Source organism: Cydia pomonella, chromosome 18 (genome assembly GCF_033807575.1).
Source record: "Cydia pomonella isolate Wapato2018A chromosome 18, ilCydPomo1, whole genome shotgun sequence".
NCBI lineage: Eukaryota > Metazoa > Arthropoda > Insecta > Lepidoptera > Tortricidae > Cydia > Cydia pomonella.
This window is the reverse complement of record NC_084720.1, coordinates 41,889-69,258: the sequence shown is the minus strand read 5'-3', so window position 1 is coordinate 69,258 and position 27,370 is coordinate 41,889. Positions and strand designations below refer to the sequence as shown.

The 27,370-nt window shown below is 42.0% G+C and overlaps 1 protein-coding gene across 1 annotated transcript; it reads right to left on the bottom strand.

Annotated features, from left to right (window-relative positions):
• Window positions 1-12,579: 12,579 nt before the first annotated feature.
• Window positions 12,580-25,604, bottom strand: LOC133527628 (uncharacterized). The gene is made up of 3 exons (XM_061864712.1): window positions 24,761-25,604; window positions 17,363-17,593; window positions 12,580-13,712 (listed from the first exon to the last, which is right to left on the bottom strand). Exons 1-3 carry the CDS (start codon window positions 25,529-25,531, stop codon window positions 13,533-13,535), a joined length of 1,182 nt encoding a protein of 393 aa, XP_061720696.1. The 5' UTR covers window positions 25,532-25,604; the 3' UTR covers window positions 12,580-13,532.
• Between the last annotated feature and the right edge of the window lie 1,766 nt (window positions 25,605-27,370).

Sequence of the window (27,370 nt, the reverse complement as noted above, 5' to 3'; positions counted from 1 at the left end):
TCACCTCGATACCCCATAGAAAAACGACCAAGATTGAAATAGTTCAACTAAGTTCTTTTTTTAATATTTTTTTTTAATCGAAAGGGTCTCGATCCAATAGGGAGTATTACTGCAATGTTATTGTTTCACGGTGGACCCTCAGATTGTGATGGATACGCAGAGTTTCGTGTAATATTCCCTATTTGATATAAGTTACTGAATTATTTTCTTGCTAGGTTTAATTTTGTTGCCATCACCCTTTGTCGAGGGTATATAGGTGGCTATCATTATATTCGGCGGGTATCGAGGCCGCCGGTCCCTCTGAACCAGGAGCGGCGTGATCATTAACACTGTGCACTAACATGCTAACTCGGCTCGTGCTTGTCCCCACTTGCAGCGCTAAGCGGACGCAGCCCGGAGCGGACACGTGCGTACACTTCCCCTCCCCACCCTCACCCTTCCCTCACCCCCCCTCCCGACATCACCACAACACTCGCTCACCCGCTTGTTTCGTCCAGACTGTGGACTTCGCCGAGGACCCCTTCAAGGACTACCGCTACGAGGACCCCTTCAACATCGAGGACCCCTTCAAGGACACCGCCGACAGCAACGACCCGTTTGCGCGCAGCAGCTCCGCCGCCATCTTCCAGCCCGACGACTTGTTCGGCGGCGACCTCAACGGCTTCCCCGGGCCCGAGCGGGGCGGCCGCGTGTCCGCGCCGCCCGCCCCCGGCGTGTCCGCGCCGCCCGCCCCCGGCGACCCCTTCTCCCGGGCGGAGCCCCGGCCCGACGACGGCTGGGGCTGGAAGGACGACTGGGCCACCGACGACGCCTGGGCCAAACCCGCCACCTCCGACGACGCGTGGAACGACAACACGAGAACCGATTCCAGCCGGAAAACGGACAACTGGGCCGGCAAGACCGACACCTGGGCCAATGAAACGGACAACTGGGCCAACAAAACGGACAACTGGGCCAAAAACGACTGGGCGGCCGATTTCGGCGACCAGAATAAAAACCTCAACGAGACGTGGCCGAACACGCTACCCAAGAAGGAAAAGTCGCCCAAGCCGGTCAAGTACGCCAAGAGTCTCGTTCACACTATAGGCGGGATCGGGCGCAGCAAGCAGAAGAAACGAGGTAAGGAGGAGACGGCGCAGCAGCAGCAGCAGCAGCAGCAGCAGCAGCAGCAGGGCGGGACGCCGAGCGAGGAGCAGCAGTGGGCGTGGGCGGCGGCCGAGTCGGCGCGCCTGGCCGAGGAGGCGGAGCGGCGCCGCCGCCGCGAGGACGCCGAGCTGCAGCGCGTGCTGGCCATCTCGCGCCGGGACAAGTGACGCCGCCACCGGCATCCGTGGCTCCCGCTCCCGCCGGGGAACCACTGCGCGCGACACTTGGCTAACGAGAATATCATCCACGCGATTAAATTCAGCCCTGTCGAAAACCATCCTTCGTACTTATTAACCAACAATATGTAAATCTTATTGCAGTGGTATAAAGAGACGGATCGCGGTCTTTCGTCGAACTGCCAAACGATATACTAGCCGTATCTTATCCAACCTCGACATTGGCATCGTCGAGGCTTTGATGGAGACGGAACAAAGTATAAAGATCGATTCTAAATACGACCTTCAGTTTTAAGTTCAGAATCGAATTTTGATTGTCATTGAAACCGCGGCCGCGGGACTGCTGGGGCTAAGTGTTGGATGACATTGTTTGATTTAATCGCATGAATGATATTCCTGGAACATGTTAACGGTCGCCGTACCAGTTCCGTGCATTTGAAATATTCGTCCTATCGTCATTCATCCACTGTACAACCATCACGCGGCTTGAAAAGCTTGCCGGTAACCAAATTGCCGTCAACCTCGATTCGAAAGTAATGTTTATAATATCGAGGACAATGAATTACGAAGGAGCAATAACAATTGATATATGAGGACTTTACATGTCCTACAATTATGCTCTTTTTTTACCTACTTAGACTCGTATTATAACCGCTCATGATACGCTCGAATAGGATTTTAAGTAAAAACATCAAAAGTACATTTGGGAGAAGTATCGAACGTACTAAACTGTGGTCGCCACTTGTCCTCTGCTGCAAAATGCCAACTGAACGAGGAATTCCGCGCGCTAGTCATGTATCATTTAGTTATATTAGGGGTCCCACGCGAAGCTGTTTGGACAAATTGGCCAGAGCGAAAGCAACCTTAATGCTGGCGTATTAGAGTTGATTTCGCCTCGGCTCTCGAGCACTTATTTATCGTAAGTTTCCTTGCACTTGAAACCAGTTATTCGTATTTACTTGTTTAGGACTATGGTGTTTTGTTTCTATGAACGTAACTGTCATTTAGAAAGTACATTGATCAAAGGTATTCCATTTTATGAATATTTTGCTTGTAAAGACTAACAAAACAATCATAAAATGGATTTTAATGAACATAGAAATAAAAGCGCATAGTCTGTTCCAAATGTATCTGAAATGTCTGTACGTGGAACAAAGCTAGATACAGTCTGCACTGGCAATACTAGCGAGCGAGATTCTAAATGATTTACACATGCTTTTTTTGTTAACAATAAAATCATGCCAAGATCATTTAGAACATCTCGTCACATCTGGCTATAGCTAGTTTCAAAATTCTGCCAAACAGGTATTGTTCTGAAGTACAGTCTGTTCAGATAATATGTTGTATGTTTGTGTATAGTTAAGGCCTAAACTTCTCCACTTGTATCATTGTGTATAACAATGTTTTACCCGCAGCATATATCTAAGCTTTGTTCAAGTGTCATGTTGACACCATAAATATGTGTACAATATTATATGAAGAGTGTGTACATATTTATGAGAATGATGCCTGTGTATGATGTGCTCGCGGGCGTCGCCGGATTTGGTTTTTGTATAAAAGAGCAAGCTTAACTAATTTATAAATAAACTTATTGTAAATGTGTCTCGTTGTAAAAATATATTGTTTTATATGCGTTTTCTTGTATGCCGTTTACATAGTACTATATCATGTATTGTTACGATTTATTCGCTTGTATGTTTGTTGGCATGTTCCGACGGATGTGGCCATGAGGGCATGTTGTCTTGTTTTATGACTGCGTCATATTTCCTCTTGAGACTTCTTATCTCGAGTGGAAATGTTGCGAAAGTACCAGTGTAATACACATTCAAGAGCAATAAAAATAGGACACTTTGCATAGAATGAAAATATGAAGTGACCTATTTTCATTGTTTTTGAGAGTAATTAATTTTAACCTTGTAACATTATACTCTGTAAGTATTTAGGTAGTTGTACATTATTATATTTTATTTAATTATGAGAATATTACTTGTGAAATAATTTGGATTTTGTTAAAAGTACAGACTTGGTTGCATTTGAAGTTATGAAGCGAGTAATTGTTTTCCCTGTAAAGTGGAGAGGCGCCTGGTTTAATTATTAGTTCCTCGTACTGTTCGCAGTACTCGTATCGTACTCGGCATCCAAAGATCGCTGGACTCGGGTCTCGCACCGAATGCTCAATAAATTGTTAACGGTGGATTTCTCGTTTTTCTCGGTTAGGACGCTAGCACAGTACTGCAGTGCCTTTCCGACTTGGTCAGGGAGGAGTCATTCAACAAAGTGTTACAATCTTCATACTGTTCATATCGTAAACCTTATTGCACAGGCATAAGGTCCGTTCAGCAGCTCTGTAGCTGGCGCTGCTTAAGCTCGGTTTTCCAATTCGGAAACTGATAAAACGATTGACGTTGTGTTTGTAATTTTTAGGTTTGAAGGCGTCATCTACAATGAAATCGAAGCTTATAACACTGCATTGAATCCTCCCTGCTGTTGTATTCATCTCCGTGGTGCGCTTGAGTGAGCGAGAGGGTGTTGCAATAATTGAGGTTGTCCCGCTTCTGATCACATATCGGCTGAGTTCACCGGCGCGCCGCCGACCGCCACACATACACGCCCCGCCGCGTTTGAGCAGAGGTTTTTGACAAATCGGGGACCCTATTCAAGGAGTTTTAACGAGATGTTCTAGCCTTCTAGCTACTGTCAAAAGGCAGCTACTGCAGACAGATATCGTTAGAACGTGTTGATTAGGGCCTCCGGGGGCCTAACCATGTGACAATTTGCGCCACCCCTAACATAAATAATATAAGTGCCCCTGTGGCCTATTTGCTGAATAAATGTTTGATATTTGATATAAGGAAATGATCACGTTACTTCGTCGCATCTGTCATCCGGATACATGTTTTATTTTAGATTATCGCTTGTTCAATGTTATCTTGGTTAGGCGGGGGCTTAGTCAAGATGACAGTCGTTCATCGACAAACGCATAAGAAAATAAAAAATGTATTGGGATGACAGATGATGATGCCTATTTCCATACATAATTTGCGATATCAACGATTGTCATATTGGCTGGCCCCCTTCTCGTCGCGCGATCAGCATGACAAGGGGCGTGTGTGTGTGGCAGCGGGCGGCGGCGCCCTCTAGTTTAATCGTTACGCTTACTGTAGCTTTAACGCTTGCGCACGGCCGCTCCGCAGCGGGCCGTGTCCCTCGACACCGCGTACGAGGTGTATCCTACCGTTGTTATCTCTTCTTTAGGCGCTGTTGTTCGGTCGCGGCCGCGTGGACGCCGGCTCCTTCATATTCTTGATATTCCAAAGTTTATTTATAAATAGTTGTAGAGCGATATTTTCAAAACGTTTATTGTATGTTGTGAAGTTAGAGCGTATATTTTGTGACGCCTTCATAGTCAATTGCTTCTCTAGTATTAACTACGTACACGCGCCGCCGACCCGTCTGTTATCTAGTATACAATGTACCTTTCATTTATAGCGAACAGAACTTTAATTCTTGACGTTGACGTGTATATGTGTATTTAAAGCTAAAAGGATATAGTAAATTTGATAAATACAGGTAAATGTAAGCTTGAGTCGGTCGGGCGTAGTCCAAGGTTCAGTATTACCGTATCACTGCGCTCGGTGGCTAGCGGCGCGAGCGCGACGGCCGGGCGGAGGATAGTTGTTGACACTAGATGGGTTATTAGAGTAGAAGGAATGTAAAGTAAGCACCTATATCGACCCCAATACCGACATGTTCACGTGGACACATAGGGCTGGCACTTGCATGTGCGTGTTTTCACGTGAACTCTCACTCTGTAAAGTACACAGTTGATTCCCTCGTTGTTGTAATGTTATCGTCCTAGGTTAAATGCAGAACGCACCGAGGAACTGAGGCGGTCTCGAACTAGGCAGCGCTTATATAACGTATTCTATCCCTCTTTTTAACTCTCTTCAACTGAAACAGTTAGGCATCATTAAAATAGAATTGGTGTACAAATCTAATGAAACTGCTACGTATTTCCAGTAGCAATTATATTGAATAGTAAATGAAAAAAAATCACAATCGTATCGTATCAGGATTGTCTTGTTAATACTGTAGCATCGAGTAGATGACAACCCTGTCCCTTGGTCTCGTTGTCCTTGAGCCCGCTCATTGTCAGATTGGTCGTCAGTGACGCTGCTATGACTCCTGCCGTCTCAGTTCCAGGGGCGCCGAACCTTCTTTTGCAATGTCGATGTTTATTATACTTACTACATTATAAATATGTCGTTTCTTATTCGCAGCTTTTTATATATGCAACGAAATATATATCGTAAGTTCGTGCTTCTGTGAAGCGAAGTTTCTTGCAATACGTTTACTGATTATTGTGAAAGGCCCACAGCCGAGTACCTACTATATTGTCCGCAGCCATTTCTAAACTTTATTGTAAAAACATACGGTTTACCGATGGGCAGTTAGAAGTTTGCACTTATTTCATTGATTCTGTAGACTTCTTTAATAAGATAAAGTCTACTTGAACTCGAGGTTTATTTATATATCCTCCGATTAAATAACTTTAATAACTCTATCTACTTCTACTTAAACAGTATAGTATTTTTTTTTAATCTTTCATTATTTTTGTTTATATATGAAAGAATCCTAAAGGGACCCAAAGGAAGGAAAGCTCTTGTGAAGAAGGCGGTAATTTGTTTTAAGCCTTAAGCAACGCCGATAAGGCTAATAATAATTGAATGTTAGGAAAAGCGCTTCTGCCGCCGCGCCGTGTCGGTTTATCTTTCTTACTTTATTCTACTGTAGGTCTCTAGCAATTAAATCCACAAAGAGGCGTAATACTCTGTGAAGTTACAAAAAGGAATAACGTTATTATTTCGATAACTAACCAAAAACGGCAGAATCTCGTGGATTGAAGCTAAATAGGAGAGGTGTAGCTTTATTTGAAGTTCATAAGCGCATTGTAATATGCCTACTTGGAAAATAACTATCTTTATCTTATCTTCAATAGTATAGGTACGGGTTAGAGGCAGTTATTATTAACACCGAACACAAACTATGGATATACATAACACCGGACCGGCGCGTTAGCGTCGCTATCAACACAGCATCCGTTCTATTGAAAACGTTTCATTGTTAGTAAACGAGAGCTAATGTGTAGGAACTGCTCCATGATGTGGCTATTCAACTGTCATTCTGGTCCTACGTCAATTCAGTAGGTATATACCCTGGACAGTACATAAAGCGCTTCGCTAATAGAATACAAGGCTAGTTGAATTACCAAAAACAAATGGCATGTGACCTTAAACTTGATTGAGGCCCGGCGTACACGTGCGTGTTGCCACTTATGCAAGCTAGTGGAGGCCACCGACAGGCGCGGGCGGCGGCAGAAGCCAGCGTGTAAAGCTCGAGGCTAAATTATAGTACAATATATCTCATATCAACTCGGTTTGGGAGGTTCTGATGATACAATAACTATCGTATAATCTTGTGATTTAGCGTTGTATGTAGTGTAATGTTAATGTACGATATAGCGGTTCGTCGGTTATCTAGTGTCCGACTCCTGATTTGACGCGATGGCCGAAGCTGACTGATAAACTAATCGTACTCTAAAATTAGAACATCACAAGTTAATGGTTTGACTAGCATTGTTCTCATTTCATCACAATTTGTCGGCGTTAGTTCAAGTAGGAATAGAGTAGATTTCATGATAATTAAGATGGATTATGTGATTGTCGTCGGACACTAGAGGACCGCTGTCGACAGAGCTCCTGCCTTCGGCATATCGCCTAGTCTTGTTTGCGTATTGGTACTTTGTTGGTTGTATAACGACTGTCTTTAACATTGCATCATACATGCTGCATGGGTTCTGTCGGGCCGTTCCCAGCACGGACTAAAGAAACCGAACCAGGCTAATGGTAATGAAAAGTATGTCCTTTCTGACTAGTGACGGTAGTCTCAGCATTTGAATAATGTTTAGTTTTCAGTTCAAACTGGGAACGGCTTGCATATATTATATATCTTCAGATGACAAATCGTTTCTTTTCGCTACAAAAGGATCGATATGCATCGATGCCAATAATACGCTGTTTATAATTGAACCTGCTCTACCTGCATCCTCGTCGCCGGCCGTACTAGACGCCGCGACAAACTATCAATACTTTATAACGGTTCATTGTTTATGCACTGTCGTTCTAGAGGCAACTTAGAGGAGATGTACTACATACCTATTTATGATATTGACTATGATAAATTAATGTTTATATATGTATACATAATGTGTACGTTAGTGTGTGCGACCAATTGTTGGATGCGGGTGTATGGCCGCGGGCCGGACGATCTGTGCACGAGGCCTGTAGAACAAGTTACGGAGCGTGGTGTAGGATGTAGTTGCACCAATGACGACCTAATTACAATAATGTTACGTATCAATTTTGTTTGAAGGCTGTGTTTTTGTTAAAATTGTCATTGCATCGCATTGTATTCATGCTCTGTTGGCGCTGGCCGGTCGATGGTAGGAGGGCCGCTGAGGTCAGACGCTTTTCCTCTGATTGTTGCGGTCGGAATGTAATGTTTTCATTTTGACTATGTAAATTGTATTGATTATTTATTACGTGTTATTTATTGTTTTTATTTTACTCTTTTTTTGATGATAATTATTTTAATGAATTGTGATTTAACTGACATACTTATTATTCATCCCCCAAGGGTGTGCAATGGGGGTCTCATTTTAGTACGAGAATATTAAGGAGGAGGGGATGGGATCCACGGGGTCAGTGTAACGACTTTTACTCGGATGAAATCTACGAAGTGGCATTCGCAGACTAGAGATGGGTACCGGTTTGGCTGTATTGTCAGATTGTCTGTGTTTGGATAAATACCTATTAATTACCCAGTTAATACAAGTATACGTTGTCTCCTTAAAGTATTTAATCTCATTAATTTTTTTAAACATATTGGTATTTCTTCTTCTTTCCCTGTTCCCTTTATTTGGGGTCGGGTCTCCTCACTCTTCTGCGCCAAGTTACTCTGTTTTGGGTTGTCTCTTTTGACATCTGGGATCGATTGAGGTCTCTTTCTATGTTTGACCACCAGGTCAATGGACGGCGGCCTGGGCCTCTCTTACGTTCCGGAATTTTTAATGCGACCCTGACGACATGATTATCACTACGCCTGTTCACGTGGCCGTACTACCTAAGACGTTTTTCGGTGATTGGTGCGACTTTATCCATTCGAGTCACACCCCCCGCCCATCTCAACATTTTCATCTCGTTTACATGGCACTTTTGCTCGTGTGACTTTTTGACTGTCCAACACTCGGAGCCGTACATTAGTGCTGGACGGACAGCCGTCTTATAAACTTTGCCCTTAGTTTTTATGGGCATGCGTGGATCACAAAGAACTCCCGTCAACGATCTCCATTTTTGCCAAGCGACGTTCACTCTGTGATTGACGTCTAAGTCTATATTGGCATCTGTTGACAATACGGAGCCCAAGTATTTAAATTTTTGCACTTCTGTTATTGGCGTCGATCCCATGTAAATAGGTTCAGGTGTTGATTGCCCGCTAAATGGGCATTTTAAATACTCGGTTTTACTTCGGCTAACTCTAAGACCTTGTGTTTCCAATGAACATGTCCACGTTTTCAGCATTTCCTGCAGGTGTTGTGCGGTATCGGCTACTAGTACTATATCGTCGGCGTACAATATAGCCCAGGGCAGAGGTGACTGTATATCCTTTGTCAAATAGTCCATCACTAGATTGAATAAAAACGGGCTTAGTGCGGAACCCTGATGCACCCCTACTTTAACTTCAAACGATTTGCTTAACCCAGCCAGACTTCTGACCTTCGTGGAAACATTGTGGTACATGTCCTGCACCAGGTTGACATAGTGTTCGGGTATATTCTGGGCTCGAAGGGCCTGCCAAACAAGTTCGCGAGGCACCCGATCAAAAGCCTTTTCTAAGTCTAAAAAAAATAGGTGCAGGTCTTTTTTATTCAGTTTATACTTCTCCATCAGGATTCTTACGCCCTGTATTGCATCAGTGGTTGATTTGGATGCTCTGAAGCCAAACTGATTTTCGGATATATTAGATAGAGCGGAGAGTCTTCTATTAAGAATGCGTTCCCAAACTTTCAGTGTATGTGATGTTAATTTTATTCCCCTGTAGTTTTCACATTGTGCCACATCCCCCTTATTTTTATAGAAGGGAACTAGATAACTCTGGCGCCATGACTCGGGTATGCGTTTCGTCGCTGGGACAATATTGAATAACTTAGTGAGCCAGATGATAGCCGTGTTCCCTAGTCTCTTCCACAGGTCTGCTGGCACCTCGTCTGGACCAATGGCTTTGTGGTTTTTCATTTTTGATACTGCGAGATTTGTTTCATCGAAGCTTATTTCGGGTATTGGTCCTACCACTAGTTCTAGAGGGGTGATATCCTCACTTGGGAACTCCTCATTTAGAAGTTGTTGGTAGTAATCAAACCATCTTTTATTAATTTCTTCATTGTTCGTTAGTAAATTAAGATCCTTATCTTTGATGTATTTATTAGTTTTTATATCCATAGTGTTTCTGTTTTTATATCTTGCTAGTTTAAATATCTCGTGTACAGTTTTCGCATTTTCTAAATTCTCGTAAAATGTTTGGTTTGATTTACTTCTTTCCTGCGCTACGCTTATTCTTGCACTTTTCTTTGCCTCTCTGTAGGTTTCTTTATCTGCATCTAGTTGAGAACACTGCCATATCTTAAAGTGAGTTTTCTTGCTTGCCAACGCTTCTTTGACAGTATCATTCCACCATGTTGGGTCTTTCCCAGTGCTGACTGCACCTTTGGAAGAACCGAGAATGTTGGTTGCTTTCAGACGGCAGATCTCCTCAAACTTAGACCACATTCCTTCGGCTGATAGATGTTCTGCCGATAAATCAACTTGGAGATGTTCGTCAATGGCTTTCAGTAACTGTTCTCCTTTGGGTCCATCCAGGTATTTCCACTTTGTTCGTGGTGTTCTATTGACAGTGCTTTTTATAGGTTTGGGCAAATCGTACACGGCCACTATTATGCGATGCTGAGATGTTAGTGCTTCTCCCGGTCTTACTTTCCGGTCTTGCAGTCCTTAATTTCCGTTTCAAAGCCACATCCGATAGTATAAAATCGATTTGTGAGGTTCTACCTGCAAATTTATAGGTGATAATGTGCTCAGGCTTTTTTTGAAAGTTAGTGTTTACAATAGTTAAGGAGTGTCTCTCTGCGAAGTCCAATATTTGTTCACCCTCTTTGTTTACCTGGCCATATCCAAAACCACCATGCGTTTGTAGAACCAACGTGGCCATTGAGATCTCCACATAGGATCTTACACTCGTTTATTGGTATTTCATGTATCAACTAATGCACCTTTTATGTAAGATTTTACTTAATTCCTGGCTCCTTCCAGTAAGAGACCCCAGATTCCACGATGCAAGTCTTATCCTACTTAAAATAGCCGAATGCTTTTGCGAACTTTTGTTCTTGTTCAAATTTTCGTCGCTTGTCAATGTCGCATTCCTTGCACTCGCGTCGCTTCCGGGGTACGCCCTAGTAGTATTGCCCTTTCTCATTTTACTTTGCGTTTTCATGTGAGGAGAAGATATTTGGCTTTAGGTTTTACGACCGGCTGCCGCCTGACGTCAAGACTGTCACCTGCCTGGCAGGTGTGGGCGCCACCGTTGACCCGCAAGGGGCTCCTCCGCTGCCGTCCCTTCTGTGATTCCTGGCCTAGAACCACAGCACTGTCGTCGACCTCTACTCTGTACATGTTCGAGAAGCTCGACTAAGGGGTTTGATAACGGAGTTTACCTTTTCCGGCCTGTTTGGTCCGCGAGGGTTATTTTATTTCGCCCTTACCCTCAGGATGTCTCTTGCGTGACATCCCTCGAGCATGCCCCTATCCGCCACCTTGGGGACGCGTTCTCTAGGGTACAGGCTCCCCCGAGAAAAACATACTGGTATTTATTAAAAAAAAAAAATGTTTTTATCAATTCACCTTACCCTTTACATATGTTCCTAATTGCAGATGAAAAAGATTTGACTTAGATTGATCAATGACAATACTTCTGGTGTTCTGTTGTAAAAAGGTCAACTATTCAAATTTAACATGATAAGTAAAAAAACTTGAAACAATTAAATTAAATTGGGGTTATAGTTGATAAGTCAGATTAAGCGAGTACATATAATTAATATTATTTACAGATAAGCACATTATTTATAATTGGGTGAAACAAACAATGTCTTTCTTGCTCGCCAAGTGTCTTCGCTTGACAATCAGAGGAAAACTTCCGTTGCTCTTACGGGCCGGGCGTTGCGTAACTTTACGAGTAAAAGCGTCTACGTGTTTGGCAGCGAATGGTACAAATTAATGAGTTGTCCGGCCCCTTCACACTGGAGTTTGCTGGCCAATGATTTGTCAGCGTAAAAACGGTGTGCAGAGGCCCTTACAATTCATCGAGAAAGGATATACCTCTGTAACCTCCCGTGTCGACAGGTCATGGCTGGACTAGTACAGTATGTATAGTAACCTGGACTGTATAATGTGTGTGTCTGTTGTACAACGCGCAGCCGCGGCGAGCCCGAACCCGCCGACACTGTACTCACTGTAACTTATGATATTATTATATGAAAACAAAACAATTCCTGAGATAATAAAAGGGACAAAATATTACCAATACTGTGTTTTACTTACAAAAAGTTGTCTATTTATACGACACGCACTAAACACCTATAAAAATAGGCACAGGGAATAGAATACCTACAACCAGCGACGTAGCGTGAACTAATAGCCGTGGGCGAAACCACATCTGCGAGACCCTTTTCAATAGCCTCAAACCAAACCCCAAGGTAATAAAAGGGTTGGTTTTGCGAGGCCCTCCTAAGTGCGAGACCGTGCGGAGGGCCCCATTCGCCCACGCCTAGCTACGCCACTGCCTACAACCTACGAAATGGATCTTTGTGCTCCTGTGGAAGATTCAAACTTAAAATTATATATACTTTACTGTTTGTCAGTGGGCATGGTTTCATGGTAGGCCAGAATTATATTTGGCAGAATATCTAATAACGCCACCTCAGTCATGAGCACTCGTATTTTGAGGCACCCAATAGCTAACTAGGTATCGGCTTTACGTAAGTAGGACAAGTATATCTTGTACTAGTATGAATTGATTACACAGACCTAATGACAAGGGCAGACATCGGGACAGGTAGGAGCAACTAAATAAAGCTTATAAAACGTAATAATGTAAACCATAATGTAATAACTTAAATTAATCTCTGAACATCACATTAATTAATACCCATACAATTGGACCCATATTTTGTGCACGTTGTTTAACGGGCGATGGCTTCAACGCTCTGGGTGCTTAGCCAACGTGACAATCGACGCTCCGCGTAGCGTAGTCGTCTCTCCATCGCTCGTCCATATTAGTGCGACAGTGACAGTTGCGTTTCGTTCACTACGGATCGTTAACGATTGGCACGTTGGCTACGCACCCTGTGCCAGGAGCGAATATCGCAAAACTAGTGTAGCTAGGTATACCTGGTAGAAGGCTTAAGTTAAAACCCCTCTCGCATGTAATTGTGTACAGTGTAGAAAAACTCTTTAAATAAATTACATTCACAACTATTCCTGTTGAATATTCATGAAAAATAAATATGGCTTTCCATCAGAGAAGGGTCTCTAAGCTTTTTGTGCAATAAGGACTATTATATCAGATTTTCTGTTGGAATTTCAGATGGCAAAGTCCTTATTGCACATGAAGCTTAAGGCCCCTTCTGTGATTAAAAGCCACAAATTATAAAAGGGCAGAGGATTAGAATTTAGTCTGCAGATCTAGTCATCACAAATTTCAAATATGTAATGTCTGATCCGAACTCCGACCACTTCACTATAGGTAAAGTAGTGGTACTACACACAACACGGGTTTTGTAAAGTTATTTACCTATACTACTCTACTTGTATAGCGGTGTCAACATGTGTGAACCGCCTTAGATCACAGTATCGTGACTTGGGCTCCGACGCCGCCGTCGAGTGGCCGCTAGCGCACGCCCCAGGCTACGTAGCCGTCCACCATGGCGTTGAGGCCGTCGCTGAACAGCGAGCTGGTCTTGCCCCGCCACGCGTCGAGGCCCATGTCGTCCAGGCGCGGCAGGCTGTCGGCCTCCACCGACCGGTAGTCCGCGAGTGGCCGCTAGAGCACGCCCCAAGCCACGTAGTCATCCACGATGCCGTTGAGGCGGTCGCTAAACAGCGAGCTGGTCTTGACCTGCCACATGTCCAGGCCCATGTCGTCCAGGCGCGGCGCGTTGGCCGCCTCTACCGTCACCAGCGGCAGCACGAACACCGCCATCAGCAGCCCGTACGGCAGGCTCTGAAATCAAACGTAACAATCAGTAACCGACTTCAAAACGGTTTTCAATTGTATCGGTATTTTTTTTTGTAGCCAAGTACAAGCACAAGCTCTAGACACACATAGGTATAATTGAACCGTGCTACCTCTGCAAGAAGAAGACAGAAAAAGGAGACATTTGACATTGATGCTGACACTTTCACAAGTTCCATACTTTGCATCGCTAAAATCTGTTCAGAGCTAACTAGGCCCGACTCTACAATACGATACGAGGGCCTAGACATTGGTCCTTTGATTGATTTACTATTTCGTCCTATTATCATCAGTTTAGTCTCATGACTTGGCTAAATGATGTGGGCACCTATGTAAGATTTTATAATCCATTACAAAATCATACATTGTTGACATTTATTTATCTTAAACTTATTCATTTTTAATTATTATTTAAAAAAAATATTTTGCTTTTATTTTAATGTATATACATAGATTGCCATTATGTCGTTATGTGTTTGTCTGATTGTGGTATGGGCTAGAAGCCTGCAATAAATGATATTTAGGCTCTACATAATGAACGGATCGAAATGGACGGAGAAGGAAACTCTATGCTGTATTACGAGTACAGATGTGCAAGTTGCGGAAAAGTATCGAAAAACTTTGAAAAGTTTTCGAAAATTTCAGAAAAAATCAAGAAAACAGGATTTTTTATTTTGGAAATTGAAGATTTCGATTCTGATGCAAACATAATCATGAGAAGTTTCCGAAATATTTCAATGCGGGAAAGGTCCCACTTTGAAATATTTCGGAAACAAAATTGCAAAGGTGCAATTTTGGAAATTTAGCGACGGCACATCAGTTCAGTAGCTATAATGGTACTTACCTACATACTCAACACAGCAGTGCGCGTAGACAACATGCCAATCGTTAATGGTCCGTAGCGAACGAAACGCGACTGTCTCTGACGTCTCTGTCGCACTAATATGGAAGACTGATAGAGCGTGAACGATTGGCACCTTGTCTACGCACCCAGAACAGTTTTGTTTTAGATTACAGACACGAGTATCATCACAAGCAAGTTATTTAAGCAGTCATCGCGTTTAAACGTCACTCGTGGCCATGACCATGTCACGTGAGGTCACACCGGCTGGGAGGTTGTCCTCGTAGACATTCATACTTTACCCGAATCAGATATCCGGCTCTAGGCAATTTAAAAACTGTTTCATGTACCTAGAAGAAAACGATCCGTAGAAACCAATTGTGTTACAGGTTATATGTATTGTTTAGGTGCGGGTCAATTAGCACCATCAGTTGGAATCTAGTCTGGTAATAAAGTCTAAAGTAAACAAAGCTTTGCTTTAGATAGATAAAGCGTTAATTAGTCAACTTAATATTGAGTGGGAAGGTAATAGCTAATTAATACTCTTCAGGTGTTAAACCGACAACTTTCAAGAACACGTGTATCAGTGTGATATTCCAACCAGTCCAATTTCTTGGTCCAATGTGCATTGCGTCTCACTCTCTCATTAATCAAAATGTGAGACTCAAATACACATTGGACCAAGAAATTGGACTGGTGGAATACCACCCTCATGTATAAATCTGTCCTACTTCATTAAATAGATTGGGAGTGCTCTATTGTTGAAAATGTCTGTAGCGCTGACAAAAAATATTACCTTGCTAGTCCATGTTGCAAGCAAATGTTTCCTCAAAGCACCTATAGGTATTCTTACCTGTTTGCAAGCATAATCTTTGGTTGCGTATTCAATCGGCGTTCTGAAGTAACAAGAGCATAGACATACAATAACAAGAGCAATATTTGCTTAACGTGTAAATCGTCTAGTATTTATTAGTTAACTGCCTATTTGTAAGCCTTATTGCAGCGTGTTATGGTCCATAATGATCTGATCACTGGCCGGCGTGTGTTGTTGTAGGACGCAGGCTTGTAATCTGTTTGCGTGTTGGCAATGACTAACGCACTCATTCGAATGTCATTAAACACAGCTTAGGATGTGACGCGGAAGTCATCTAATCGACACTTTTAAGAGATACTCATGCTTAACGACATGCTCACCTAATGAACAGGTAATGATGCTTTAAGACTGTTGCTGCTGTTTACTTTACTAATAACTATTCTTGGAAATGTAATTTACTTGTTATAGGTACACATTATCTTTTAAGTCCAACTTCTGTTTCTATTCTAATTTGACTTGAATGTATCATAGGGCCAGTTGCACCAAACACAATTAGTGGACTGATCAATATAGCACAATCGGATTAAGACCAACCTCGAAATCTCTGGAACAGTCATGAAATTTGGTATGTATATAAATTAAAGGCCCCTTCATGCCCACGCCATTTGACATTTGGGGACTTTGAGGAATCGCAGCCATCTTGGAAAATGTGTGCCATCCAGGAGAAATTCGCGTTTTACTCAAAATCTACGTTCTTTACGAAAATATCGTGTAAGGCAAAGAAGTAAAAATTTTAGGGCTAAATAATGCGATTGCAAAAACAGATTTTAGGTCTTAAATAGGGTTCAAACAATAGTGTCAGTAATCAAATTTGACACCTACAATTTCTGGGATCCCTGTTTACGTGTTTTAAAATTTTAATAGTTTCGGGGACCACTGGGATCAGACCGCATAGGAAAAAGTATGCGACTTTTTTGTTTTTTTCTCTGTAGCTATGGAATTAATATGAATATTGTGTAAGACGAAGTGAAAGCTTATTAAATTTCACACAATAAATATTTATAACACTACTTATGTCCCTAAACGAAGTCATCTCAAAGAAATATGGCTCCGAAGTCAAAAAGTTGTACTACTGACGTTTTATTCAAATAAAATTCGTAAAAATGAATATTTGTACTTTTTATTTCGCGGCGGGTTCTCTGTTCATAGTAGCTTTCCTCTACAAAGCGTGAAAACGTTGGGATTGGCTACGAGCGTAGCGCTACGAAAACGTTGGTAGCGAATGTTGGCATTGTGTAAGCAGAAGGCACGCCATTACAAATAATTCAATGGAGCCGTCGGCGTCGGCCCAGATTCGCGGAGTTGTCGAATCGAGGGCGAGAGGAAAAGGGAGATTGCTCGTGACCGCGCGTCACGTTTATTGGATAGTTGCTCTCACCACGCGATCCAATCACTGCGATGATGCTGGATATAGCGACGTAATATACAGATAAAGAGTGAGCAGCTCTCTTGTTGGTTTTGTCCTAGTTACATCCTCAGCTACTGCTTCGGAGCGCAGAAACCGCTTACAGAAACGGTCATCTAGATGACACAGACCAACCACGCGGTTTTATGTATCTAGATAGGCACAATCAATATGAACCTATTCGTGGCTCTATAATACTCCAGATAATGCTTTCTGCTGAGGCTGGCTCTTCTAATAATATCTAAACTCAGTAAGTAAAACTTAGGAACTCTGTGGCCGGGCAGGGCTGTATCTAAGCCGGTAGTTGAAGTATCTACCTGTTGAAGTTCATAATTAAAGTCCGCTTGGGCTCAACTCTGGTAAGACCAGGTCGGGGTCGAGCTTCAGCCGCCGTACTTCTCGCCGAGGGCGGTGTAGTAACTGTAGTGGCGCACACGGAAGGCCGCGTCGGAGCCCGAGCCGGCGGACACCAGGTACAGCAGGTCGGTGGCCTCGTGTAGTACTAGACTAGACAGTACCTTCTGCAGCTCGTAATCGAAGTCCTCTCTGGGGTATGTCACGGCAGGGTCGAGTCCCAGCCGCCGCAGCGCCGCGCACAGCTGCGCGTAGTACTCCTCGACGAGCGCGGTGTAGTGGCGCGCGCGGAAGGCCGCGTCCGAGCCGGCGAACACCAGGTACAGCAGGTCCGTGGCCGCGCAGCCCGCGCGCACCGTCTGCCAGTCCACCGGCAGCACCTCCACCGCGCCGTCCTGCACGAACATATCACGAGTCTTCACTAACTATTTTTAAGTAATAACTAAATATTCTTTACAGGACATATGGTGGTACTTTACCGTACTAGTGCGAAAATCAGCATATTACGTTACTGTGTCGAACATTTAAAGGGCCATAGTACTGTAAAACGTTGTACGATACATGTGCGAATAGGTAATTCGCAACTCGTGTCGATTTAAAACACTCCCTTCGGTCGTGTTTTAATTTATCGCCACTCGTTTCGAATTTCCTATTTTTCGCACTTGTATCGTAATGTACTATTTCACCACATGAGAAAGTTGCATTTTATCCACATGTAGGACAAAGTAATTAAATGCAAAATTTGAGTTGTTTCCTTATGTTAGTTGGTAGAATGACTTTTAAATTATGATTTTGAGTGATAAATTTACTACGATTTTTCAATTTTGGAATCTTTCGCTTACTCGGGTATCAATATTAGCACGAGCGGTTAAACAACAACTTTGTCCCCTGTAAAACAATTATTGTGCACCATGCAATTAAAATTACACAGAAAATATATGAAATACACTTAAAAGCTAGGTAACAACAGGCTGTCTTATCGCTAATGGGGGCTAACGCGTTTATAATGTCGCCGCTAGGGGAGCTAGTGTAGACGAAGGTCTTTCAAAGTGTCAAATGCATAGTATTTTTGGGGCTTCAAGTTATAAGCTCTTTGGGGTTTCCGCCATGTCCGGTAAAATAAAAACAAAAAAAAAATACGGTCCTCCCATACAAAATGTTTTTAGGGTTCCGTACCAAAAAGGTAAGTACAAAAGGAGCCCTTATGATGAGACTTTGTCCGTCCGTCTGTCTGTCACATCGCTAAATATCTCGAGAACCATCTTAAGCTATTGATTTGAAATTTGGAATATTTATGAACAACGCTAACCCAGACACATTGAAAGTTTTTTTTTTTAATAACTATGAAAAATGCCCAATATGAAGAGGAGACAAAATTTCAAAGCCTAGTGGGGTATTATTTAAAAAAGCGGCTAAGTGCGAGTCGGAGTCGCCCATGAAATGGTTCCGTATCATTTATGACGTATTAAAAAAAGCGGCCAAGTGCGAGTCGGACTCGCCCATGAAGGGTTTCGTATTATTGATGACGTATTAAAAAAAAAACTACTTACTAGATCTCGTTCAAACCAATTTTCGGTGGAAGTTTGCATAGTAATGTATATCATATATTTTTTTTAGATTTTTCATTCTGTTATTTTAGAAGTTACGGGGGGGGGGGACACATTTTACCACTTTGGAAGTGTCTCTCGCGCAAACTATTCAGTTTAGAAAAAAATGATATTAGCAACCTAAATATCATTTTTGAAGACCTATCCATAGATACCCCACACGTATGGGTTTGATGAAAAAAAAAAATTTTTTTTTAAATTTTATGACGTATTAAAAAAAAACTACTTACTAGATCTCGTTCAAACCAATTTTCGGTGGAAGTTTGCATGGTAATGTACATCATATATTTTTTTAGGTTTATCATTCTCTTATCTTAGAAGTTACAGGGGGGGGGCACACATTTTACCACATTGGAAGTGTCTCCAAACTCCTAAAATTTATTGTTTTTTTTTTTTCAATTTTTGTGTGAAAATCTTAATGCAGCTCATAGAATACATCTACTTACCAACTTTGAACAGTATAGCTCTTATAGTTTCGGAAAAAAGTGGCTGTGACATAATCGGACAGACAGACGGACATGACGAATCTATAAGGGTTCCGTTTTTTGCCATTTGGCTACGGAACCCTAAAAAGCTCAATTTGTATATTCCAAAACAATTTTTTATCATCTTCACCAGATTAAATGATTTATGAAAGAAAACCTGAAAAAATACCATTCCTTTATCCCTTTATGAAAATTATGAAATTTTTACATAATATTACTATAAATTTTACAGGAAAAAAATAATCTGACCTCTATCTTGATAAATCTTTATTAATTAATTAACAACAAACCTTTCCGAAATTTGTTTGAAATTTAACCAACTTTACGTGTGTTTATTACAATTTCTATGAGATATTACATTAAAGACACCTTTTTTTCCAAATAAAGTTCACATGAGAATTATCCTCGAAAAACCAACATACATCGGGCAAAAGACAGTTTGCCGATAGATGGCGTTGTACACAATTATACTTAGTATAGGTATTTCTGATCAAAAATGTTTCGCCTCTATAGTTACACGAGATAACCCAAAGTTTTTACGGAACCGTCGGTGCGCGAGTAAAACGAACTCTCACTTGTCCGGTTTTTTTTTTGCTTCGACCCAACAGTGTAGGATGTCGTTGGATCAGTCTTTCAAAACGATAATGTTAATATTTTCGGAAATAAATCGGTACGAAAGAAAAAAAACTTTTTTATTGGGAATTTTCACTTTTATTCATAATTCTGGTAAAAAAAAAAATATTTTTGATTATTCATGGTAAACATTAGGTATAGTAGTTCTATAAATGTTGGTGGTTTAAAAAAAGTGCCAACCAAAATATATGTAAAATTAAACAGGTTTAAAAAACGGCAAATTTAGACGTTAAAATACTTTTGTGGATTTTTAAATAAGCATACCTAGTAGAATTTTAAGAGCAGTTTTTTCAGGACCACACTCTACAGTGGCGCCACCTGGTGAGCACAAAAAACGGTAGCCCTCATTACATACAATATACAACATCGACGTCTACATACAGTACAGTATGTGCGCAGGATCGAGTTAGCCCGACACAGATTGTTTAATGGCGTTACACGTGGAATGGAAACACTTGTGTTATCTCTCCGAGTGCGACCAGCCGCGCCCGCGTGGCAACAACATACCCTAAATTAGACTAATAATTACTATACTAGTATAACACAGTCTGTCCGCAGAGAAGTCGTACAACAACTGCCATCTTGCCATAAAATTAAACTAAACAAAGTTGTGAGAAATAGATAAATTTCGAATTCTCATTTTTATTATAAAGTAAGTTTAATTCGTTACCCTGGTGTGGTGAAATTGTTATTTTAACCACACCAACTGGTAAAGGCCATCTTGATTATCCAAAAACTAATGAGAAAATTGCATTTTATCCACATGTGGGGCAAAGTAATCAGATGCAAATTTTGAGTTGTTTCCTTGTGTTAGCTGGTAGAATTGACTTTTAAATGATGGTGTTCAATGATAATTTTTTGATTACAATCACACATTTGATCATGATTTTTTGGTATTTCATACTTAGTATTTTCTTCGTGTTGGTGTGGTGAAAATTTTTGTGTTTCACTCGGAGGCAAAGTTTGTTTAACCTTCGTACCTTGACACCCTCGCAACGCTCAAGATTCCACTTCTCGAAGCACTCGCTACGGTCGTAGAATCTTTCGCTTGCTCGGGTATCAGTTTTACGAGCGGTACCGTTAAACAACAACAACATAAACTTTGTCCCCTGTAAAACAAATAGTTATTTGTTTTACAAGGGGCAAAGTTTTTGTTTAACCCCTCGTGGTAATATTAATAACCAAGCAAAGGCAAGATTTCAAAAATTGAACCGCATGCGTAGCGAGTGGAGTTAAAATGGAATTTTGAGCGTTGCGAGGGTTTCAAGTTACAAGGGTTAAAGTATGCACCTCTTGTAGATAAAATGCAATTTTCTCACCAGTTTTTGAACTATCAAGAGAGCCTTTATCAGCTGGTGTGGTGAAACAATAATGAACATATCGGCATAAACATTCACATTCAGTACATTCACACATAGGTACTCGTCAATATTTAGTATATTAGTAGGTATAGATATATTACAGTAATTATTCAAAACTCTTATTGTTTTATTTGATCTGGAACGATGTACCTAAGTACCAAGTATTAATTACCTAATTAAGATTAATTATAGTTATTTGTAATTGATTATTGCTGTGTTAAGTGTATGTGACAACATAACAACATAGTTTTTTGACGACCGGTTTGGCCTAGTGGGTAGTGACCCTGCCTACGAAGCTGATGGTCCCGGGTTTAAATCCTGGTAAAGGCATGTATTTGTGTGATGAGCATGGGTATTTGTTCCTGAGTCATGGGTGTTTTCTATGTATTTAAGTATTTATAAATATTTATATATTATATATATCGTTGTCTAAGTACCCTCAACACAAGCCTTATTGAGCTTTCTGTGGGACTTAGTCAATTTGTGTAATTATGTCCTATAATATTTATTATTTATTTTATTATTATTAATTTACATTTGTTGAGAATACGTTTGTTTATTCCTGATTCAAGGGGGGTTTTACTTAAATACATAGGTATTTAAGTATTCATAAATATTTATATATTATATTTATTGTCGTCTAAGAACCCACAACACAAGCCTTATTGAGCTTACTGTGGGACTTAGTCAATGTGCGTAATAATGTCCTATAATGATTATTATTTATCATCATCATCATCATTATCATTCGCTTGCCCTTATCCCATTCATTTGGGGTTGGCGCAGCATGTCTTTTTCTTCCATATCTTTCTGTCACCCGTCATCTCATCATTCACTCGCGTTCGTTTCATGTGGATTGTATATTAGTTAGGGTTAGTAGCACGGGCTCTAAAAAGCAATTCGTGTGTACTGCTGGTGCAGTCTCAATCCACCTTAAAAATATTATTAAATTAAAATATTATAAAATAATAATAAATTTTGTATGTAAATGTAATATGTATTTCCTTTTTTTCATAAATTCTTTTTAATTTTATTTGGGACCTCCACATCTGCACATCACTACTGCCAAATTGTAGGCGTGTTTAAAAATGTTTGGAATAAATCATGACCAATAATATCAGGCACTATTTATCCTTGCTTCGATCTCCGTTGTCTACGCGTATTTTTAGATGAATAATTATGTCGGTATTTGAAGTATAGTACAAATAAAATAAAACTAAAATAACTCACGAAAAAGGAAATATTACATTTTATAAAACTTATACCTTTAAACGAGCAATTCTTGTATATATATATATATATATATTTCTGTGATCTCGGAAACGGCTCTAACGATTTCGCTGAAATTTGGTATATGGGGGTTTTTGGGGGTATACAATCGATCTAGATTAGTCTTATGTTTAGGAAAACGCGTGTTTTCGAGTTTTCATGCGTTTGGTCCAGCGGGTTAAGACGCGGACGGCTAGAAAAGAGTGTTACGGGTTCGAATCTCGCCCGGTGGCTAACTTTTTTTTTATATGTTCAAGTTTATATATAATTTTTATTGTTTTAGACAAGTTTAATTTAGTAAAAAAATGTAGTTAAGATTATCACCCATACACCACTATATTACAATAAATAGGGGGGGCGTCCACAAATTACGTAACGCAAATTGGAGGGAGGGGGGTGGTCAGGCCAAGCGTTACGGTCCTGTTACGTTGGGGAGGGGGGGGGGGGTCAAGGTTTGCGTTACATCACGCATGATTTTATAATAATACATAAAAAAAAATTGTTTTGTTTTTTTTATTGTTATAAAATATTAGCCACAGAAGATGGGATCGCCGCCGAAGCCGATGCCGATGCCGATTGTGAGAGCGATTCTGATTTACCTTTAATAGAATGTATTAAGAAATGGAACCAAAACTTTTATTTTTATTTATTTATTGTATTTTCTGATTTAGGTATTATATTACTTAACTCTTAGTATAAGGAAGTAGATATAAAAAAGAATATAACTAAAGTAAAGAAACATATCTAAATACATATATTTACAAATAAAAAATGGGGGCTAGCTCGTCGCCCGATGGTAGGGTGCCCAGAAGGCTGGTGGCATTACCGCGCTGTATGGCGATGCCAATTCGCTGGGCAAGGAAAGAACCAGCCCTCTGGTCACCCGTAGCATCAATGAGACGCTTCGCCAGCTCTCTGAAAATACAATGGGCTCCGGGTCCCCAGGGTCCGAGGGTCTCCACCCCAAACGGCTCAAACATACAACCGGAATCAATGGATGCATATTTGCGCCGTTTGAGACGCTCGGCTGCTTCGGCGGCCGTTCCGGCCTTGGTCGAGGTCCCTGGGAGGTGGGACGGCGCAAGGGTATCCACACATGTGGCGTCCCAAACTAAAGGCCGTCCCAGCTTCCAAGGAACCAGAGTCATGCCGTCCGGCCGCTTGCCATCGTCCCTGTCTAAGCCTGTGGGCTCTAGGACGGCTGGTGCCCCGGCACTGGTAAACGCCCGGCGCAGAATGTCATTGATACTGGCATGGCGTGGGATGCGGCCTGCGCTCCTGCTGCAGGACAGACCATGAAGGCCCCTACCAGTAACATTGGCACCACAATGACATTTGTGCGGGGCAACACAGACCGCACCGAGTCGCAGTGCCATCGAGAGTCTAAATGTTTCGTTGCTAAGAAGAGTGCCTAGATTTTATTTTATTTTTTACTAATACTAACCAAAACCCGTTCATAGATGATTAAATTTCTTGATTCCTTGAAACCACAGTTTAATGATTTATTAAAACAGACAGATTTTTGATTAAAAAGTATCTATACTACCACCTGTCTTTCTTTTCTGAATATTAACCTAAAGATTTTTACAAAGCACTTGTTACGTATGTTACATGAGGGGAGGGGGGGTCAAAAAATTAGGAATTTTGCGTTACGTAATTTGTGGACGCCCCCTAGTTATAACCGAGCAAAGCTCGGTCGCCCAGGTACTACTATAATTAATGATCCCAACTCGAGATTGTAGATTATAGGCGTTTGCCTATAGCAGTGAGCAGTTTTGCTATTAAGTCAAGTTACTACTACTAGACTATAGTTGCTTAGTAGTCCACCTGCTACTTAGACAAGTTGATTCTTGAAAAAAGTACTTAGACCAATTGATTTTTAGACGAAATGCAATATAGAGCATTTGCAAATTAGACGGGCAGCTCCATAGACGAATTGCTAATTAGACCCCGTGCTACTAACCCAACGTTTGTTTACGACGCCTTGGTTACGCGGTGACATAATGTTTGGGCGATACAGTCGTATTATTCGCTGGTAAAGGTACTTTTGGAGGTCGGCGCTTACGCTGTTACTAATGCGACTTAAGCGCCAACCACCATAAGGTACCTTTTCCCGTAGAACGTTACCTTTTAATTTAACAGGTACTTTGTAGTTATATAGAACTAAGTACGTAATACGGTATATATTGTAGTGAAATGAAACTCACCGGTTTGAGCCTGTGCATAAGGTTACTGGGGCGGTAGTCGCCGTGCACGAGCACGGGCCGCCGCAGCGGCTCGTAGTAGTCGCGCACGCGCTTGGCGTTCTCGGCCAGGTACTGGCTCAGCCGCGCGCGGTGCCGCTCGCCGCACGCGCCCACCGCGCCGCGCACCATGCCCTCCCACACGCCCTTCATCTTCTCGTCCGAACCGAAATCGAACCTCCGCTCCTTCAGCACCCGCGCGAACTCCTCCGGGTTGTCGTGCCCGTACGCGAAGGACAGCGCGTGGAACTTGGCCAGCTCGGCCACGGCGGCGGCCGCGTACGGCCAGTCGATCGACTCGAGCCGGTCGTGCGTGCCGAACCCGCGCGCGCCCAGGTCCTCCAGTACGATCGTCTCCTCGAACACTTTCGGATTGCAGCCGTAGTATTTCGGGAAGTACAGCCGGTGCTCGGCTGGCACCGAATTCTTCTCCTCCAGTTTGCGGTAGACGTCCACCAGCGTCCCGTAGACGAATCTCTCGGTCTCATAGAACTGGGTGATGGGCGCGTCGTCACGCATTTTTCCGTTGATATTGGCGACTTTGGCGAAGAGGCGCAGGTCGTCGCGGTCGGGCGCGGTGATGGTGATGAGGAAGAGCTCGGAGGTGTAGTTGCCGCCGCCGGTGGAGAGCGGGGTGACGGCGACGCGGTGGTGGCGGTAGTCCTGGAGGCGGGCGACGTCGTCGAGCAGCGCGCGCAGCGCCCGCGGCGCCGCGTCTGCGTCCACGTCCGCCATGTCTCGAGGAGCGCGTGCGACTGACCGAGTGACCGTCTCGGCCGCACCACTAATACTAATCTGTAGAGAGTTCAGAGTAAACTGAACGCGTATTTGTACAAATGACCTATGTTTTTGGGTTGTGCTACATCCGGTGTTGATCCACTTTGTGTGCCTGATACAGCCACCAGACTCGCATGGTGAGAACGCTAGAATTTTGTACTTATTTATTTCATAAAATTAAATGTAGGTATAAGTTTACATATACCAAGTCTAGCCAAGGATTGTCGCTTATAGTTTCCGAGTTCCGGGCAGCTTAGTGGAATCTTGGAAAGTGGCAAAATTTACCGAAAATCGGTTTTTAACAAAACCTAATACAATACGAGTATAGTCTAAAGAACATCTGATTTTAGAACCTCAAAGTTTAGTGATTAGGATCCCACTTTGTCGCTTCCTGATAAAACTACGATATCTGGGGGCACGGCCGTGCCCTCGCCAAGACGTGACATAGGGCAAAAGGCAGTGCATAAATTTTCTCTGCACGTTTCGTCGTATTTTCGAACCCTTGTAGTTTCGGTTTGGATAATGCTAGAGGGCTGAAATTTTGAGGGTACCATGTAGTCAGTAAACTTATCTTAAACATCAAATTTTATTAGGCTACCATTTATACTTTTGATTTTATAGATACCTTAATTTCCACTGTCCGAGCCATATGAAGTCCGTGTCATAGAAAAGATAGATTACTTCCTGAAGTCTTAGAAGGCTGAAATTTGGCATGTAGAGACGGGTCTAAACACATCTGGTCACCAGAAATCTGCAACTTTCACCCTGCAACTCCTTAAAACGGGGGTACCTAAAAATACCTACAAACCAGAAAACATCGGTTCCTGAAGTCCTAGAATCGTGAAATTTTTTGTTGTAGCAGTGATTGGAATGCTAATAAAAAATAAAAGAAAAACAAAGTGGTGATTTGAACCGTGTTGTGAAAGCAGCCAAGTAGCGCCCTCTACAGTATTGTGTCTGTCTCTTGTCGTAAACTTTTCAAACTTTACTTACAACTTAAACACAAGCAATAGAGGTGGATTGTCAAAGAAAACTTTGTAGCCACAATACATTTACTGCCATCTTTCGAAACATAATTAAAACTTTTAGAATGCCATTTGACTTTTTGATCTTAATTCTTTCACTGATATTTGTGAAATATCAAAAAGTGGCACCATCTAATAGATCAAAGGCCACAGGTAGATATAGGGACATCGTTTCGAGCGATGCCGCCATAACCTTCAGGTTGTGCCTTTGACAACACACCTCTATTTCAAATTCTCTTTAAGGGACAACTGGTTTTGTGAGCTATAATAGACCTCGATGCACACGAGCTTAATACTAAATAAGTTTATGGCTCCGCCTTTTAGAAAAAAAAAACATAAAAACTGTCCTATTGTCAAAAAAACCTTTTATCGAACCTGCTCAGTAGTTAAATTGTCTGAATGCAAAAGCCGATACGGCGAGCACTTTATAGGTATTTGTGTAAGTTGCAGGAACCATGCATGCAATTAGACACTTGTCTTGTACTAATGTTTTGTGTTTGAACACTACTGAAGCACCTCTCTCGGACGCTTCCGACCTTCATGTATTCGCGCAGCTGGACCTTCGGCCAAACCCTCCGCCATGAAGATATTTGGACAAGTTTCGGGAAGTTTAAGACCTAAAATGTGTTTTACAATCACATTATTTAGCCCTAAAAAGTTTTCCTCTGTTAATTTTAGTAACTTTGTATTGCGTAGCACTCGTGTAATAATTATGGATCTACTGATGTCTATTTTATTGAAATCTGCTAAACAGTTTAGGCGCTAGAAGAAA